General features: G+C 44.4%; 1 protein-coding gene across 8 annotated transcripts in view; it reads left to right on the top strand.

The window, feature by feature from the left end:
- The window catches only part of IL34 (interleukin 34), a 68,676-nt gene that overhangs the window by 42,272 nt on the left and 6,162 nt on the right, over positions 1-20,242 (top strand). For all 8 annotated transcript variants that reach the window (XM_069087640.1, XM_069087634.1, XM_069087635.1 and 5 more), the window contains exons 3-6: positions 3,835-3,956; positions 11,056-11,133; positions 16,807-16,968; positions 19,517-19,649. In XM_069087640.1, coding sequence (XP_068943741.1) covers positions 3,835-3,956; positions 11,056-11,133; positions 16,807-16,968; positions 19,517-19,649 — 495 coding nt within the window. The remainder of the gene's footprint in view (positions 1-3,834; positions 3,957-11,055; positions 11,134-16,806; positions 16,969-19,516; positions 19,650-20,242) is intronic.

Raw genomic sequence — 20,242 nt, 5'->3', positions numbered from 1 at the left:
TGGCACTGGAGATACAGATGGAAAAGCGAGACAGATAATCCCTGGGGAAGACAACACAGAGAAAGTTTCAGCTGCAAGTCAGATGGAAAGGTCCCATGATGTAGACATCATGTAGCTTGGATGTAGCTCAGAGAAGGGGCCAATCTGTGGGGGCTGGAGTAGAATCACAAGACCATCAGAAGTAGGAGAGACCTTAGAGGTAATCTCCTCTTTTGGGGCCTTCTTAAATTAGATTAGGTAGCAATGCATGGTAGATTGGCCTTGGAGGCATGGAGACATGGGTTAGAATCTTGTCTAACACTTACTAACTGTGTGATGTAGGCATGTCATTTAACTTCTCTGACTCTGTTTCCTCATTTGCAAAATGGAGATTACAGTAATACTCAATATACAGGGTAATTGTGAAAAGACCATGGGACTAGACCCCTGGGTCTCCTGATTCTCCTCCTCATTGCCTAGCCAAATCGTACCCATTCTCCAAGGCCCCACTCAAGTAGAGTCTTCTCCCAGAAGCCTCCTCTGATGACTCTGGGACCCATCTTCTAGCCCCTTCCTACCTTTCCATTCTTCCTTTCACTCACCTGAAGTCCAGAGACATTAGCTCTTTGCTTTTCCTCAAACCTGACACTGCATCTCCCCACTCAAAGTATTTTTAATGGCTGTCCCCTTCTGTATCTGGATCACTCTCCCTCCTCATCTCCATTTCTCGGCTTCCCTGGTTTTCTTCAAGTCCCAGCTAAAATCCCACCTTCTATAAGAAACCTTTCCCTGGTTCTCCCTAATCTTAGTGCCTTCCTTCTATGAATTATTAACAAATTATCCTGTGTGTAGCTTGTTTTCACATTGTCTCTCCATTATTAGACTGTGAGCTCCTTGAGGGCAGGAACTTTGTTTTTCCTTTTTTATGTGCCTGGCACATAGTAGGTGCTTATTGAATGACCGTCAGGGAAAATGAATGGGGAAAAGCAGATCATATTCATCTCTTAACAGTGGGGGTTGGGCTGAGGGAGCCACCCAGTTGCTGAAAAGGGTTTTTCCGCTGGCTTCAGAAAAGCTTGGTAAATCACATCCCTCTCAGTGCAAGAAGCCTTTCTTGGACTCATAATGACCCCCAGTGGTAAAGCTTGAGAAGTTTTCAGGGTTTGGCAGATTACACTTTGGAGAAAAAACCCCAAACCTCCAAAACACCCAACTAAAGCCATTGGCCGTGGTTCCTGGAAAGCCCCTACATGTTATGGTAGAATGAAGTGTTGGATTTGAAGTCAGGAAAACTTGAGTTCAAATCTTCCTTTAGATTTTAACTAGCAGCATGACTCTGGGCAAGTTACCACTTAACATGTCAGCCTCACTTTTATCTCTAAAATGGGGCTAATCATACTGATTTCACAGGATTTCAAAGGTCAAGTGATGTAATAGAAGTAAAGCACTTTGTGAACCTTAAAATGCTGTCTAAATGCTAGCTTTTCTTCATTAGCATATTGGAGAAGAGAGGGGCGACAAGTCATTGTCTTACAGAAATGAGTCTCTTATTGGGGTGGAACTTTTAAAAGGGCTAGTTCTGATAGCTTATGGGATTTGTCCTTCTGAGGGTCCCCTAGGGTATTAATCTTCATACATTCATTCAACAAACATTGATTCTGCCCTTGCTATATTCCAGATACTGTGTTAAGTGTTGGGAATAGAGACAAAAATGAAACAGATCCTTCCCTCAGAGAGCTTATATTCTGTTGGGGTAAACCAATATATACACAGATAAATAAATTCAAAATATCTGCCAGGTAAATACAGACTAACTGCAGAGAGTTTAGAGGGAGTGGTAGTGAAGGCTAGTGGTGTAGGCCTCAGTTCGGGTGACCCAAAGGTGCGGAGAAGGGACCTCCAGACCCTACATCTAGTAGGGGGTTGCTATCAACAGGAACATATTTGGAACTCAATGGCGTGGGGGCGGCAAAGAGTAGGCTCTGGGACAGATAAAGGGAGAAATGTTTCCTAAAGGAAGGCAGATACTGATAAATACCATCAAATTTGGGGGGTAAACCTGGGGCCAAAATCTGTGTATAGAAACAGAAAAGAAGTCACAGAAATGAAAGGTAGGGACCAACCTATAACTTACAAATAGATATTTGGGGTTGTTTTGTTCAGTTGTGTCTGACTCTTTGTGACCCCATCTGGGGTTTTCTTGGCAGAGATACTGGAATGGTTTGCCATTTTCTTCTCCAGCTCATTTTACAGATGAGGAAACTGAGGCAGACAGGGTTAAGTGACTTGCCCGGGGTCACACAGCTAGTAAGTGTCTGAGAACAGATTTGAATTTAGGAAGATGAGTCTTCCTAATTTAAAGCCCGGTGCTCTGTGCACTATGGCACCACTGAGCTGCCTTAGGTGGGGTGGGTTACTTGAGTGATGATTTGGAAAGCATTGGATATGGGCACCTTCCCCATCCCACACTGGCCTGTTCTGGTACTGAAAATTCTACCATTAGATTTATTCATTCCACACCTGTTGCTAACCCTAACCTCCCCCCCCCCCCCACATAAAAACACATTTATTGCTAAGAAGCCATTATTTGTTAAGACTTTAGTGGGATGTTTGCCAATTAGGCCCTGGGGACAGGGAAGAACAGGAATGGGTGAAAGGACTTTCCTCCATATTGCTGAGGACCAGCCCTGCCAAGAGGGCCCTCGGAGTATCAGTGCCAGCCTTGTGAAACCCTTCAGGGGTTCTTCTCACAGGTTTGCTTAGATGGAAAATTATCCACAGGACAAAGGGAAATGGCCATGGGTAAGCCAACAGGTCATTGGTAAGGCTGAAGCTAGACCTTCCTTCTGCTGACTCCCATCCTGCCCAGACTTGGAAAGTGATCATGTCTAGCCTGGAGGCAAAGTTACTAAGAGTCTGGTCCTAGGGAAGGGGTCTATCCCCCTTCCTACACTGGGGAAGGGTAGAAGTACCACTGTGTCGATAAGAACAATAGAGATTCTCCTAAAAACTGAGTTTCTACCTCAAAAACCCATAAGCTAAAAGTGGTTGGGGGAAGGAAGGCAGTGTAATGTCTACACCATTGTGCCTAGTGTGATTTGCCTTGGTGGCTAGGAACTAGGCAAAGCCATCTTTTGAGAGACAAATGGACTTGCCAGGACCTGTGGTCTAGAAGTAGCTGGTGGCTGCCTTGATGAGTGTGTGTGTCCCCAGGGCTTCAGTGATAGTAAAGAACGTGCTTATCCTGGCATCTTAAGAAGGGGGTTCAGATCCCTCTTCTGATGCTTGCTAGATATGTATGATCATAAACCAAGTCTCTTAATTCCACCAAGTCTCAGTTTCTTCTCCTCTAAAGTGAGATGATAGGGCTTGTGGTGTCTACTTCACAGGACTGGTGAAAGCTCAAAAAAGACAACGATGAAGAAGGGGAGAAATGTTTATAAAGCACCTACTGTGTGCCAGGCGCTGTACTAAGGGCTTTACAAATATTATCTCTTTGGATTCTCACAACTCTGTGAGCAAGATGCTGTTATTTTCCCTATTGTACAGTTACTAAGGAACAGAGGTGAAATGACTTACCAGGATCACACTGATAGGAAACATCTGAGGTCGACGTGAACTCAGGTCTTCCTGACTCTAGGCCCAGTGCTGTATTCACTGTGCCACCCCCAGCCACCCCCAGTGTAGGTAGAGTGACTGAGTGTAAGTCATCATCATCATTGTTAGTATTATTACTCCGGTATTCTGGTTGAGACTAGATCCCAGTGACCCTCCCCAAGACTTTCTTCATGGCCAGGAGCAGATGTTTGAAGGGACTGACCTTCCTCTGAGCACCCTTCTGCTTGTGGTTTGCAGATCTCTGGTTTTGCCTTGGCCCTGCTGTGGGGAGTGAGGGCCTGGAGGCCCAGACCAAAGAGTGTGTCATCACAGGAAGCCTCCGAGACAAGCTGCAGTACAGGAACAGGCTGCGGTATATGGTGAGTCTGTGGGCCCAACCCATTCTCTCTGTGGGCAGCTCCCTAGGCACCAAGGGTCCTGGGACCTGACTGAAGGCACAGGCTGTGATTCCCAGTCTTCACTCCATCTGCTCATACCCATCACCCTGAGCTGTCCGTCCCTGGGTCTTTCTTCTAGCTATTCCTATATAGAGATGTTTGTCCTTCATTCTCGAAGAGGACATGACATCAGGAAGATGATGCCATGACTTGCAAGTGTATTGGATTTAAGTGAGGCAGGGGTGTGCAAAGTCACTGGCCTCATTTTCTCCTCTGGAGCCATCTGGTTCCAGTGGCCAGATATGGATCAGAAGGACTGGAGATGGCCTGAGTGGAGACAGTAAGGAAGAGCTGCTGTTGGACTTTACTGTGCTCACACAACAACCAGAGGCCGGAAACTCTCCTTTCTCCTTCCCTGCCCCCCTTGCCACCCTGGAATCCTCCTCCCCCAGCCTCTGGGGCAGTGAAACAAAGATAGATCAAGCTAAAACTGAACAGGCTGCATTCTTTTATAGCTACTGCAGGGATGGTTCCCTGGTGGTGTTATCACACCTGGTGGTGTTTTCACACCTGGTGGTACTTTCACACCTGGTGGTGCTTTCACACCTGGTATTATTCTTGCTAAGAGTCCTTAATGGAGGTATTGGTGGGCTGTTCTGGTCTAAGCTATACTATCCCACTTTGGGTATTCACTTTGTGATTCAAAAATGGACTCCAGGAAGCCTCTGGGGGAAAAAAGGTTTACTGCTTCTCTGGGTCTCACCTAGAATGCTGAAGATCCCAGAAACTGGCCTGTTTGGTCATCTTTGGAGAGCTATGCTCAGATTTGTGGGTGATTTGGAGTTGTCTGGGGGATTGGGAGGCTGTGACTTGCCCAGGCTCACCCAGTTGTTATGTATCAGAGAAGAGGCTTAAACCAAGGTCTTCCTGACTTCTGTCCAATATAGATTGTTGCCTCTCATGGGAAATACACATGTAGCTCTTCACTGTCACTCATGGGATGTACGGATAGGGATAAGGAATGGATCTGTGAATACCTCAGTATAAGGTACTCTCAAATGAGAGAACTCTGCAGGTCGGCATCTTCCCTGCGACTTCAGGTCTGACAGAGCTGCCCTGAATGTTGAAGAGTTAGGTGACTTGCCCAGGGTCACAATTTTGAATGTGTCAGAGGCAGGATTTGAACCTAGGTCTTCCTGGCCCTGAGGTCGGCTTTCTGTCCACTATACCACGCTAGGGTGCAAAGATCTAACAATCTTCTTTTCCTTTTGAGCTTCTTTGAGCTCTAGTCTGCCCTCCGCCTCTTCCCCCTAGCCCAATTATGCCATAGCCCTGGACAGCCTTTCCAGTACCAGTTTTTCTCTTGTCTTGTCAATACCCTGGTCCTGGTGAGAAAGTTACACTGCTCCTTGCTCCCCATTACTTCCATTCTTTCCCTGTGCTGCTTTTGTTCATTGGCCTCTCCTCCTTTGAGGTTCTGTCTGTCCACATTTATCACCAATCAAGCTCCTACTGGTTCAAGTCTTTCCTTCTCCTTTCTCAAGATCCACAGCAATGGCCACATCCTTCATCTCACCATTCTCTACTTCAAGAACTCTGAAATTTCTTTATGTGATCCTAACCTCCCATCATTCCATCTCTCCCTATGTCTCACTCCTCTTATAAAGCTATTATTGGTGCTTTACTGAGAAAAGAGGCCATTAGTCATAAGCTTCCCCTTTCCCCCTCTTTAGATTTCACAATTCCTTGTCATCATCTTTCTTGCATCCTCTCCTCCTTTATTACAGTGTCTGACAGAGATAGCCTTTCTCCTCACCAAGACCAACCCTTCTGCACATTCAGTTGTCCCGTCTCCTCCCATGTTCTGGCAAATTACCCTCACAGTTATCCCTCCTCTCTCTAATCTTGAATAGATCTTGCATGGCTCCTTCCCTGCTGCCTACAAACACGCCCCCAAAACAAAACCTCACTAGATAGACTCTACTGCCCCCTTCGAGATAGTTTTATATCTTGCCTCCTTTCCTCAGTCAGACTCATAGAAAAAGCTGGCTTCTCTCATCCCCTCTTTTGCAATCTGGTTTCTAACCTCAATTGAACCAGCTTTCTCCAAGGTTACCAGTGGTTTCTTAATTGCTAACTCATATAGCCTTTTCTCAATCATTATACTTCTTGACCTCTCTGCCACATTGACCACATTCTCTTGGATACTCTCTCTCTTTTCTAGCTGCTTGTGACCTCACTCTCTCTTGATTCTCTACCTATCAAATGAGATCATTAAATTTAAAGTGCTTATCCCAGTGCCTGACACATAATAGGTGCTTAGTAAATTCCTTCTTTCTCTCTCCACCTCCCCTCCCCTTTGCCATCTCTTTTGATACATCATTATCCATTTCATAGAACCTAACTCAGGATATACCCCAAGGCCCCATCCTAGCCTCTTTCTTCTTAGTCTCTACTTTTTCATTGGGTGAATTGATCAGCTCCCATTATGATCTATATGAGGGTGACTCCCAGGTCTAAATATCTAGCCATAGTCTTTCCTGATCTCCAGTCCCCTATCTCCAACAGCATACTGGAAATTGCAAACTGGATGTCCCATAGGCATTTCAAATGCAACATGGCTAAAAGCAGGACCCGTTATCTTTCCCCTCCAAACACTATCCTCTTCTGAACTTCCCTTTTTCTTTGAGGGTCCTTCTCAGTGTTGTAATCTTGGCATCCTTCCAGACTCATCACTCTCCCTTACCCCACTTATCCACCCCATGTAGCAGTTGGTGCATCTTATCATTTCTGTCTCTGCACCATCTCACACACCATCCCCTTTGCTCAACTTTCATGGCGACCCTCTTAGTCTTGAGGTGCCCATTGCCTCTCACCTGGACTATTGGCGGTGGCCTCCAGCTGGGTCCTGGTCCCTCATGTCCTTCTCCTCTTCCCCCCTTTCCACCACAAAACTGACAAAATGATTTTCTGAAATGTTTAAGTGGGTCATTCCTCCACTTGGCAAACTCTGCTGGTTCCCTATTACCTCTAGGATCAAATACAAATTTCTTGGTTGGACATTTAAATCCCTTCCCTACTTGGCCCCAGCTTACCCTTTCCAGGGTTCCTCTTATATTGTCAGACTTGTCCTCTTGCTGTTCTTCACATGTGACCCTCCATCAGTGGTCTCCAGGCCTTGGCTCTGGCTGTTGTCCAGGCCTGGAATGCTTTCCCTGTCATTTCTACCTCAAAGTATCCCCTTCGAAACTCAGCAAAACTTTTATCTTTTGTCAGCTTTTGGGGAGTAAGAATTATTTCTTTTTTTCTGTCCTTGACCCTTAACACAATGCCTGCATATAGTGGGTGCGTTATCTACTGTCCGTTTAATAAATTTACATATGATATATTTCTGGCCAAAGTCTATGAGGAATGTGCTTAGGTCCTTAAAAGTGCTCTTTTCTCTACCGTCCTTCCACAAAACTATTTTCTCCATACTTTATTATATATTTTTTGTATTTACTTAGTGTTATAAATGTTTCTCTCCAAAAGAAGTAAGTGCCTGAGGGCAGGGGTTGGTTCATTTTTGTCTTTGTAGCCCCTGCCTAGAGAAGCAGAGAGTGTGTTGTGAAGAGAGGGTTCATCAGGGCGACCTGGGGCCATTCCTGCCATTGACACATAATAATTGTGTGATCCTGGGCTGCCCATGGAGTGTCCAAAATGATAAGAGCTTTTGTACAAAGCAACAATAGTGGAGAAATAACTTTGAAACATGTAGGAACTTGGATGGGTGCCAAGGGCCTCCTGTGTCTCCAGAGGACCTTGATGAAATGTGCCATGCACCTCTGATGCTGGAGTCAGGGTGTAGAAGGCGTCATATGCCATGGGACATGGCTAGTCCCTGATTTTGCTTGGCTTGACTGTACAAGGTGTCACAAGGATTTGGGTTTTCTTTTTTCTTTTTCCACTGTGACAGGGGTGGAAGAGACAAGACAGATTTTTGTTAATTGAAAAACAAATTGAATTTTTCAAAGATTATACAAACTGCAGAGGTCACTCTTTTCTTACAACTCTTTTATTTTTTTTTAAATTTTTCAAATGCTTTATTAACTTCTGATTTATATCATTCATTTCCTCCAGATTTTGAGTTACAAATTTTCTTCCCGTTTTTCCCCTACCCACCGCCCCAAAATAGCAGTCCCACAGGATATCCCCTCCTCCAATCTGCTTTCTACCATATTTTCTCCCATACCCCTTTTGACTTTTCCAGTGGATCTCAATGCCCCAGTGCCTGTATATCTTATTTCCCAATTACATGTAACATAGTATTAATAATATATATATATATATATATATATATATATATATATATATATTTGAATACTTTGAATTCCAGATTCATTCCCTTCCTCCCTTGTCACTCACCCTTACTGGGAAGATAAGCAGTTCAATATAGGTTGTACATGTGTGGCTAATGCAAAACAATAACATAGTATATATATTGTAAAAGACTGACTATATTTCTCTCCCTCCTATCCCACCCCCCACTTGTTCTATTCTCTACTTTGATCTTGTCCCTTTTCAAAAGTGGGTGCTTCCAACTACCCTCCCCCCCAGCCTGCCCTCCTTTCCATCATCCCCCCTCTCATCCCCTTTCCCCCTACTCTCCTGGAGGGTGAGATACCCTATTTAGTGTGTATTTCATTCCCTCCTCAAGCCAAATTCAATGGGAATAAGGTTGACCCATTCCCTTTTGCCTTCCTGTTCTTCCCCTTCATTGTAACCATTTTCCTTTGCCTCTTCTATATGAGACAGTTTACCCCATTCTGTCTCTCCCCATCTCCTCTCATTATATTCCTCTCTCACCTCTTAATTTCACCTTTTAAGTATCATCCCTTCCTGTTAAATTGGTCCTGTGCCATCTATCTATGTATATCTGTAAACATATGTACATATGTATTCATATGCCCATATACCCTCATATATAGACATATATATATTTCTATTCCCTTCAACTACTGAGAAAAGTTTCATAAGTTACAATTATTGTTTTTCCATGTAGGAATGTTAATAGTTCAACTCTGATAAGTTCCTTATGATTTCTTTTCCCTGTTTACCTTATCATGCTTCTCTTGCTTCTTGTGTCTGAATGTCAGATTTTCTATTCAACTCTGGTTTTTTCAGTGAGAATGCTTGAAAGTCCTCTATTCCACTGAATGACCATATTTTCCCCTGAAACATGATACTCAGTATTGCTGGGTAGGTGACTCTTGGTTTTAATCCCACATCCTTTGACCTCCGGAATATCATATTCCGAGCCCTGTGATCCCTCAGTGTAGAAGCTGCCAGATCCTGGCTTATCCTGATTGTGTTTCCACAGTATTCAAATTGTTTCTTCCTGGCTGCTTGTAATATTCTCTCCTTAATCTGGGAATTCCAGAACCTGGCTATAATATTCCTAGGAATTTTCTTTTTGGGATCTTTTCCAGGAGGTGATCGGTGGATTCTTTCAACCTGTATTTTGCCCTCTGGTTCTAAAACATCAGGGCAGTTTTCTCTGAGAACTTCCTGGAGGATGATTTCTAGGTTCTTACTTTGATCATGGCTTTCAGGTGGTCCAATAATTTTTAAATTATCTCTCCTGGATCTATTTTCCAGGTTAGTGGTTTTTCCCATGAGATATTTCACATTGCCTTCTATTCTTTCATTTGTTTGGATCTGTTTAACAGCATCTTGAGTTCTCATAAAGTCATTAGCTTCCATTTGCTCCAATCTATTTCTGAAGCAATGATTCTCCTCATTGAACTTTTGAGATTCTTTTTTCCATCTGACAAATTTGGCTTTTTAAGGCATTCTTCTCCTCATTGCCTTTTTGAGCCTCTTTTGCCATTTGAGTTAGTCTATTTTTTAAGGTGTTATTTTCCTCAGTCAGGCTGTTGACCCTCATTTTGTAATTTTCTTGCATTGTTCTCATTTCCCTTCCCAGTTTTTCCTCCACTTCTCTTATCTGCTTCTTAAGGTCCTCTATGGCCTGTAACCAGTTCGTATTTTCCTTTGAAGCTTTTGGTGCAGGAGTTCTGACTTCACTGTTTTCCTCCTGTTCCATGCTTTGCTCCTTTTTGTCCCCAAAATAGGAGTCTAACGTTGGAATCTTCTGTCTGCTTTGTTTCCTTTGCCTGATGATGTCGCCCCTCAGTCACTTGACCCCTGGGCTTTTTGCCACAGTAGGACTCTGTCACCAGACAGGGGAGCTTTCTTCCCAAATGCTGGGGTTTTCTCAGCTGCCAGAGGTATTAGTTGGGTGCCCTCTCTGAGGTCTCCACATGCTCTGGCAAGCTGGACACATACCCCAGGACCTCCACCCTAGACAGCAATCCAGATCCAAGGAGGTTAAAGCAAGAGCGATTACCCCTCAGACTGGTGCTTGGTCCCCCTACACTCTGCAGGCCAGGAGCTGAAGCTGCCATGTGGTGCTGGCTGGCTGTGCCGCATCTCAGCAGCTTCTCGCCCAGGGGGCAAAAGCCACGCACTCCCACTTACTGGGTCCCAAAGTCCAGACTGCACTGACCTCTCACTTTGTCCTTTGCATCTATGTGTTGATAAATCTGGAAACGGCCACAGCTGCTGCTGATCTGGAGTCCTTCCGGCTGGCCAGTGGCTGGTCAGGCCCTCCCTGGGGCTAAAGCCTCGGCTGGGGCTGTTCCCCAGAGTGCTGTGCTGGCCGATTCCTGTCAGCCTGCCGGGCTATCCTCAACCGGAGGTTAGCTTCTCTGTGTTATTTTGTGGGTTCTGCAGCTCCAAAGTTTGTTCAGAGTCCCCTTTTTACATGGATTGGGGAAGGTGGAAGCCAGAGCTGCAGGGAGGTCCTGCTTCTACTCCGCCATCTTGACTCTGCTCCTCCCCCCCCAAGTCGCTCTTTTCTGTCTGTAAAAGTTAAAATTTCTTACCTGTGTCAATGAAATCACGGCCCTCTATTTGCTTTTTTTTTTTTTTTACACTGCCCTCTATTTAAAAAAAGAATCCCTAGTCCCTGGCCTAGTGCCCCAGCACATAATAAGCGTGTGAATGCCTCTCACCTTGTGTTTCCTCCTTGTGTCTGCAGAAACACTATTTCCCCATTGATTACAGGATCAGCGTGCCCTACGAGGGAGTGCTCAGATTGGCCAACATCACCAGGCTGGTAAGAAGCTCCCTTTCCCATCAGCCCATTCCCTTTGCAGGGAATGCAGGGCTCCATGTATGTCATTTGGCCCTCATCACCTTGGTTTTCTCTGGGGTGTCTGAACGTCTGCCAGTTGGGATGACTGGTAGTTCTCTGATCACACAACCAGACTCCAGTGATGGAGAGACAGGGTATCCAAAGTATTCCCAGCTAATCAGGGCAGGATAGTAAGTTCTTTGAGGGCAGGGACAATACCATTTTTGTCATCTTTGCATTCTCAACACTTAGTGTGTAACAGGTGCTTAATAAAGGCATGTTAGCTGTTATCCCCCCTCCAAATTGGTGATTTTAATCCACATTCTCTTGAGGCACTTGAGTTTATGTCTTTGAGGAAGGCTGAGGAAAACCTTAGGGCAGCTTGGTGATGTCTCATTTTTCCTCAGACCTGGTCCTTTAGGAAGCAGTCCAAGTGTAGCAGCAAGCACCCCAAGCACGTCCTCAGGGTTTGCTGCCCATACAGGTTCTTGGATCTGCTTTGTTAAAGGAAAGCAACTCAAAATGGGTTAACAAGCTTACTTTAATCAGTCAGACATATATCGTTTACCTTGTTCAGGGAAAAAGTCAGCACCCTGAACTTCAAAGTATACAGGCAGAATTATCAAGACAGAAGCAGATCAAGTAGACAGCTTTCCAAACTGTCCAGCCATTACATCCATACGAAATCAGCATCTGGGTTTCCACATCTGGGTTTTTCAAAGCCGGGGGACTCTCAACAACGGCTTCCCAGAATTCAGATCAAATCACAGAACACTTCTCAAAGTGAGTCCCAAAACAAAGCTACACATCAGGGCTTATATAGCCTTCTCCTGGCTCAGAGAATGTAACAACCTTATTGACTCACTGGCCAATCAAGAAGTATCTACTGAAAAACAAGCCTCCCTCCCCAGGCTTCAGGTGCATTTTAGCCTAGGGGCAGGGAAGATCTTCCAAATTTGCATTCCCATTACACCAAGCAGTTTCTTTCTATTAAAAGTAACTCATATTCATCTAGAGCTTTCCAGCTTGTTATTATGAAAACAATCCTGGGAGTCAAGTCAACAGACTCATTAAGCACCTACTATGTGCCTGGCATAATTGCTAAGCACTAGGCATACAAAGAAAAGCCTGAGGGGCCCACGATCCAGGGGGAGACAGCATGCCAACAACCACGTACAAAAGAAAGCTAGACAGGCTAAATTGGAATCCCCTACGGAAGACACTAGCATTATGGGAGGTCGGGAAAGGTTTCTTGGAGAAGGATTTTATCTGGGACTTAAAGGAAGCCAGGGCAGCCAGGAGATAGAGATGAGGAGGGAAGAGCATTCCAGGCTGGGGGACAGCCAGAGAAAATGCATGGAGTAGAGAGATAGAGGAACAGCAAGGAGACTGGTGTCCTTGGATTGTGGAATATATTTGGGGGAGAGCAGAGAGTAAAGTATTAGAAGAATAGAGGGAAGCAGGAAGGACTTAGAATGCTGAAGAGAGGATTTTATATTTGATGCGGGAGATGACAGGAAACCACTGGGCCTTATTGAGAGGGATGGTGACATGGTCAGATGTGCATTTGAGGAAGATCATTTTGGCAGCTGAGTGCTGCTTGGATTGGAGTAGGGAGAGACTTGAGACAGGGAGACCAACCAGCAGGCTATTTCCATAGGCTGGGCATGAGATATTGTGAAGGATATTTCCATTTTACAGAAGAGGAAAGTGGAGTTCTGAGATGCTAAGTGCAGTTAAGTATGTAGTTGTTATCTGAGGTGGGATTCAAATCCAGCATGCCTTCCACTTGGCCACGATCCTTTCCTGTGGGTCACAGTGGCCCCTAAAGATAGCTGCCTAGCTGGAGGAGGTCACCAAATCACAAGATTTCAGGGTCCTGTGGCCTCACAGATTACCTAGTCCATCCCTAAGTGAGTTGGAATTGCCTTTGCCGCATCTCTGATATAAGGGGCCATCTAGCCTCTGCTTCAGGATCTCCAAGGACCAACCCACCAGCTTACCCAGGGCAGCCCATTCCACTTAAGAACAGCTGTATCTGTTAGGCACATTTTCCTGAAGTCAAGTTTAAATCTAGTTCCATTGCCCATTTTTCCTAGCTCTGCCCCTAGGGAGCACACACCAGCTTCTCTGATCCCTGTCTTACCCCATAGCCTTTCAAATACTTGAAGACAGCTATTAAGTATCTCTTCCCATCCTCCCTCCCTCTATTACCTTCAAGTGAAGGCCCCTTACCATGCTGGTTGCCTTTTTCTGGATGATCTACAGTTTGTCAATGTCCTTCCTAAAAACCTTGGTCCCCCAACCTGAATAAGGACCTCTGGACATGTTCTGTCCAGGGCTGCAGTCAGTGGAAATGTTATCACCCCTCATACTGGAGACTTCCTTGTAGCCTAAGATTGAAGTAGCTTAATTGGTTGCCTAGATCTCTACAAGCTCTTTTAGCTAAATAAAACACCTTGATACAAGAATTATCTAAGGAGTCATAACTGCCAGTCACATACGTGCTGCCAATAATACTATCAATAGGCAGATGCATGAAAAAAGCAGTTTATTATATTCTCAGAGCATAGACTTCCAAGCATACAAAAATCAGTGAGCCCCGAGCAGCAGTTTCAGCAGGCTTAGTTTTAGTTACTGGGGCAGGATAGGTACATTAGAATTTTATAGAAGACAAGTGGAAGGTAGAGATTTATACATCAAAGAACAGTTAGCAGAAGAACTATATCAGGTAAAATAATAAACTAGTCAGTACACACTGGTGTCATAGCTGGAATTTGCAAACTGACCACTGACACTGGAAATATAATTGAACGTATCAGCTTGATTCTGCAATCTCTAGCATGTTATGTGACCTGTGAATCTTTTTTTCTAACAGTGCATAAATATTAGTTATTATTACAGCATAATTGTTATTTACTTAACAAAGTCCAGAGAATGAATTTCCTGAAATGGTGAGATCTTCCAAAAGTTATGGGCAACTTTGTAGTGCTACCTATTTCTTTCTTAAAAATTTATTTATTTACTTTTTAATTCACAACATTCAGTTCCACAATCCCTTGAGTTCCAAATTTTTTCCCCCTTCCTCCTCATGGCAGCATGCGCTCCAGTATAGGTTCTACAAATACCTTCACATTAAACAGTAGTCAAGTTGTAAAGAAGAATTATAACCAATGGTATGAACAATGAGAAAGAAGGAACAAAAAAAAAAACCCCAGAAAAGAGAGAAAGCGAGTAGTTTGCTTCAATCTGCATTCAGACTCTGGGTCTTTCTCTGGATGTGGACATCCCATTTCCATCATGAGTCTTTTGGAGTTGTCTTGTAACCTTGTATTCCTGAGAGGAGGCCGGTCTATCAAAGTTAGTCATGACCTGTGAATCTTAAGTAAATGGAAGCAAGATGATTAGGCCGAGAATTTTCACCACCCCTATCCTGTACCTGTGCAATTGAATTTTGAACCTAGCAGATAGATTTTATATTTGTCCCCATTACATTTCTCCTATTTAGATCTGACCCATCTTTATCAAGATCTTTTTTGAATCCGGCTTTTGTCATTCATTGTTAGCTATACTTCCCAACCTTGTGTGATGAACTAATTTAATTATTGTGATATCTTCTTCTACCAAGTTACCAACCATCATGTTGAACAGCACAGGGGCAAGGACAGATTAATGGAACCCTCCACTAAAGACCACCCTCTTGTTTGACATTGACCCTTTAATCACTGATCTGTGCCTCTAGTGATATATCCATTTCTGATTTTATCAAACTATGAGCCAGTCTCATCTTGTCCACAAAGGTATCAGGAGAGATTCTGTTATGTGCCTTGCTGCAGTCTCAGTATCTCTACATAAGTTTCTGTAGCCCAGTCATTGCCTCTTGACCATGGCCCTGCAAGAGGAGCTTTCTCAGCTACTCTTCTCTTTGAAAAGTGGCCCTTAGGAACGCTTTTGAAAGTGAATTTATCAGGTCCTCCTCACTTTGTAAGGGGAGGGAATATTCTCATGGGTCAGACGTATCACACTTTGCCAAAGTGTGGATTGCAGTTAGACTGGACCTTGGAATAGAGGAAAGGTGAACTTCGTGTCTTGTAAAATGTAAGTGTGCTTTTCATATTAAAACAGAAATTGTGTTCAAATCTGGCCTCAGATACTTAACACAAAAACTAGCCATGTGACCTTGGGCAAGTCACTTAACCCCAGTTGCCCTCCAAAAAGCAAAAGAAATCTTTAGGGGCGGCCAGGTGGTGCAGTGAGTAAGAGCACTGGCCCCAGAGTTGGGATGACCTGGGATCGAATCCGGGCTCAGATACTTAGCACCACACCCAGAAATAACTGGCCATGTAACCTTGAGCAAGTTACTTAACCCCAATTTGCTTAAAAAAACAAAAAAAAAAAATAACCAAACCAGAAATTGCGAAAACTTAGATCCATCTTTGGAAGCCAGACAAGGAAGGGAATGATGGTGGAGATATTAAACACACCTTAGCATTGTACAGATCCTTTAGGACAATGTCAGCTTTAAGTACCTTGTGATTCCTTCTGGTTTCTTTCTAATTCAGTTCAATAAATATTTAATTGGTAACTTCCATGTCCAGGCACATGTGCCTTTTAGTTATGCCTCCCTGCTTTGGGAGTTTGTGGAAGTCCCAGAAAATGGCCAGCAAAAAGTCCTGTATGAGTGGGAAGGTATGCCAGTGATACTTGGAATTTTGTGGTCTGCTCCCTGTACACAGATCTGAGAGGGTTCAGGGTGGGTCTGTGCAGGCCTCTGGTCCCAAGGAAAGCTCATCAGTTTTGGTGAACCAAGGTTTGGTGTGGATGCAAAACTAGAGCTCGGCTAGAAGCAATGCTGAAAAGAAATAATAATCATACTACCTCCCAAAGGCACATCTTCTTGTGAACATTCTTTTTTTTTTTTTAAGCAATCAGGGTTGAGTAACTTGCTCAAGGTTACACAGCCAGTTATTTCTGGGTGTGGTGCTGAGTGTCTGAGCCCGGATTTGATCCCCAGGTCATCCTGACACTGGAGCTGGTGCTCTTACTCGCTGAACCACCTGGCTGCCCCTAAGCAATTGGGGTTAAGTAACTTGCTCAAGGTTACACTGCCAGTGTTTCTGGGTGGGTGCTAAGTATCTGAGCCCGGATTTGATCCCCAGGTCATCCCGACACTGGAGCTGGTGCTCTTACTCGCTGTGCTACCTGGCCTCCCCCTTGTGAACATTCTTACTAGGTTCAGTGGCAGTCTAGTGGGTAGGCTCTGGCATACACTCAGAAATTGCCCCAAATGGAAGACTCTGCCTTCCCCCTCCATCTCCAAACTACAAATAATAGTCATGTAATTTATTAACTGCATCAAGTAACATGTCTAGACCAGCTAGATATTAAAGCCAGGCATAGCGAGCTGCACTAACATGGCAGCCTGGGTTAATTTCTTTTGCTTTCCTCCCTTCCCTCTCTCTCCCTATCCTTTCTCTTCATTGTCTGGAGGGGGAGCCTGACACAGGTACTTAATAAATGTTTGTTGATTGATTGGAGAAGCATGATCTAAGCCAAGTTGTATTTGTGATGATGATGATGACACTAATAACTCATGTTTCCATAATCCTCATAAGTTTTCAGGCTTTTTACTGTGTTTCCCTTGGTTCATTGCAGCAAAAGGCAGGGGTGAGTGAGCCAAATCTGCAGTACCTGTGGGCCTCGCTGAACTGCAACACCATGGAGATCATCCAGAACGTGCTATTGGAAGATCACCCATCCTGGAATTATATTAAGGAAATATATGAACTTCTGGTCTACGTCCGGGAAATTGCAATGGTAAATTACTCCCCACCAGTCTCTCTTCCTCTCCCTTTTGCCAAAAGGTTGAGGAGAAGGAGTCAGCACTGAGCCCAGCTGACCCAGGGCACAGGAAGTGATGAGTTGGGGCTGTATGGAGGGCAGGAAGTGGGGAGGAGGGAGCCCCTCAGGGGTGTGGCATGGGCACAAAAGGAAGATAAAGAAAATGATCAGGAAGACTAATAAAGGTAGGGGTGGGGTGGGAAATGGGCTCCGTGGAATTCAAAGATGAAGTATGTGAGGGTAGGTAGAAGCCGTGGAAAGAACTTGGGACCAGCAGCCTAAAAACCTATTATTGGCTCCTAGCTCCATCATTAATTAACTGTGTGACCTTCAGAAGTCCCTTAACCTTCCTGAGACTGTTTCTTCAGCTGCAGAATGGAGATGCATGGGTGAAACTTTCCCTGACTACCTCATAGAGTTGCTATGAGGCTAGAATGATATAATGTGTGTAAAGCACTTTGAAAAATGTGGCTTACTACAGAAATGTGAGGCATGCCTGTTGTGCTCTGCTCTAGAACGTGTCTCCATATCCCCTCATTTCTTTGTTTTCATATTCATCTCACGTTCTTACCTGTCTTGGACCTAAGACCTGTATCAGACATATTTGCTGCTCCTCCCCCTCTTTCTCAAAACACGCATGCACATATATGTATATGTGTATGTATACATATGTAAACGTGTGTGAATGTACATATAAATGTATACATATACATATGTGTATATTTATATATGCGTGTATGTATACACGCATATATGTGTATATATATTTATATGTATCCTTCAAAGCTCTGCTCATATTCCACCTCCTACAGGAAGGCTCCCTCTGCCTTCCCAGTCCGTGGTGACCTCTTCCTTCTCTCAACTCTTAGAGCACATCTAGATTGCTTTTCACTCTCTGCTTGTTGCATGTCTGTCTTGTTTCTCCAGTTAGTCTTGAAGCCCCTTGAGAGCAGAGACTAAATCTCAAGCCCCTCTTGTTGTATCCCTCACCTAATTCTCCAAGCCTCAGTTTCCTCATATGTAAAATGAGGGGACTGGATGCCAAATGCCCTCTAAGGTTCCTTCCAGTTCTAGGGCTATGACCCTAAGGAAACTAGGAAGTAGGAACCTGTCCCCCCCCTGCAATCAATCATAGGGTTTAGAGCAGGAAGGGATCTTTAATTACCCTTAAATAACCTAGTTTAACCCTTTCATTTTATGTATGAGTAAACTGAGGCTGAAAAAGGGAAATTGATTTGCCCAACATCACACACTTCAATAGAATGGCTGGTATCAAACTTTTGTCTTCTCATTATAAACCCAGTGCTTTTCCCTCAATGCCTAGGGGTTCTTAACTGTCTTCTATGCAGGACAGTCTGGTGAGGCCTATGTACCCACTTCTCAGAATAATGTTAAGTGCATGAAATAAAATATATAGAATTACAGAGCAAACCAATAATCTTGAAATAGTTATCAGAAATTTTTTTAAGTTAATGGACTCTAAGGTAAGGACCCCTCTTTTGTATATACCCTTCTACCTCCCTGGCATCTGGCCCCATCTGTGGGAACATTCCTAATGGGGTGGGGGGGAGGGTGCTCATTTTTGCCATCATAAGACAGTTTCATTCCATAGTTAGAATGTTATTTCTCATAATGAGCTAAAATCTACCTCCTGTTGGCCTTGGTTTTGCTTTTTGGAGCTCCATGGAATAACTATCATCTCTCCAAGAAAGCTAAGGTGGTCTTAGGTAGTGCCAGTAAGAGGAGATTAGTACCTAGGGGGACAGAGGCAACAGTCTTACTGTACTCTGCCCTGGTCCAACCACATCTGTCAGTCACTAAGCATTTAAACACCTCCTGTGTGTTAGACATCTAAAGTATTGAGTTTCTTTTTTAGGAAGGACATTGATAAGTTGGAAAGTGTCCAGAGGAGGGCTACAAATATGGTGGAAGGCCATGGTAGATGAAGGTTCTTGCTATATTAGGACTGACTGAAGGGATGGGGACTGGTTTTTCTGGAGAAGAGAAGAGTGGCTTTCTCCAAGATAAGCCCTTTGAAGGGCTGCCACATGGAAAGGGCATCAGATTTGCTCTTCTTGGCCTCAGAGGACAGTGGGTGGAGGTTGCAAAGGAAAATTTAGGCTAGAAAAACTGACTACCATAGGAGCTATCCCAGAGTGGAATATTCCACCTTGGAAAGTAGTAGGTTTCCTGTCACTCGAGACCTTCAAGCAGTGACTGGATGACCAGCTGTTGGGTTTGTTGTATGGAAGAGTTGTTGTGGGTGGACACTTGGCTCCATTGCTTCCTTTTCCTCTACCATTTTGATTCTGGCTCCTTTTGGGCTTGTTATAAGGTAGGGGTTGGACTAGATGGTTCCTGACATCTCTTGCTGCCCAGAGCTACCCTCTTAAGTATTACTTTTAAAACAAGGTGTCCAGAACCAAAGGAGGTATGGTCAAGACCAGCACTGAGGACCATGGTGCCTCTGTGGTGCTTCTGTCTCACAGAGAGGTCCTGATAGTTCACTGTGTTTATCTTCTAGGACCTGCAGGTGGACCCACAGGTGGAGACAATCTTGACACTTGCAAACTCAGGCCAGGACCGGAAGTTGGTGAAGCCAAAGGCTCTTCTTGATAACTGCTACAAAGTTATGGACCTACTCTACTGCTTATGCTGTAAGGATGGCAGGGGGATGCTGGGGGAGTGGGAGGGAGGAGGAGGATGGGCCTTTTCAAGATGCTGAGGGAGCCCTCAGGATCTGGGTCAGGGTCCATTTAGTGTTGACACATGTCCTACCTGCTCTCTACCACATACCACATGTGATATATGTCCTCTGTTTTTTCTTTCTTTCTTTTTGTTTTTTTAAAGCAATCGGGGTTAAGCAACTTGCTCAAGGTTACATGGCCAGTTATTTCTGGGTGTGGTGTTGAGTATCTGAGCCTGGATTTGATCCCCAGGTTATCCCGACACTAGAGCCGGTGCTCTTACTTGCTGAACCACCTGGCCTCCCCTAAGCAATTGGGGTTAAGTAACTTGCTCAAGGTTACATGGCCAGGTGTTTCTGGGTGGGTGCTAAGTGTCTGAGCCCAGGATTCGATCTCCAGGTCATCCTGACACTGGAGCTGGTGCTCTTACTCGCTGTGCTACCTGGCCGCCCCTCCTCTGCTTTTTCTTACCTTGAACTGGGGAACTAGAAGTATTTAGCTTGGAGAAAAGGAGACTTGGCAGGGGACTTAGTCACTGTCTTCTAGTTTGTGAAGGGCTGTCA

This window comes from Petaurus breviceps, unplaced genomic scaffold, assembly GCF_028583685.1.
Source record: "Petaurus breviceps papuanus isolate PSGF00001 unplaced genomic scaffold, PetGlider_PUasm1.0 182, whole genome shotgun sequence".
NCBI classification, from domain to species: domain Eukaryota; kingdom Metazoa; phylum Chordata; class Mammalia; order Diprotodontia; family Petauridae; genus Petaurus; species Petaurus breviceps.
The sequence above is the reverse complement of the archived record's forward strand: the minus strand, read 5'-3'. Positions and strand labels throughout refer to the sequence as shown.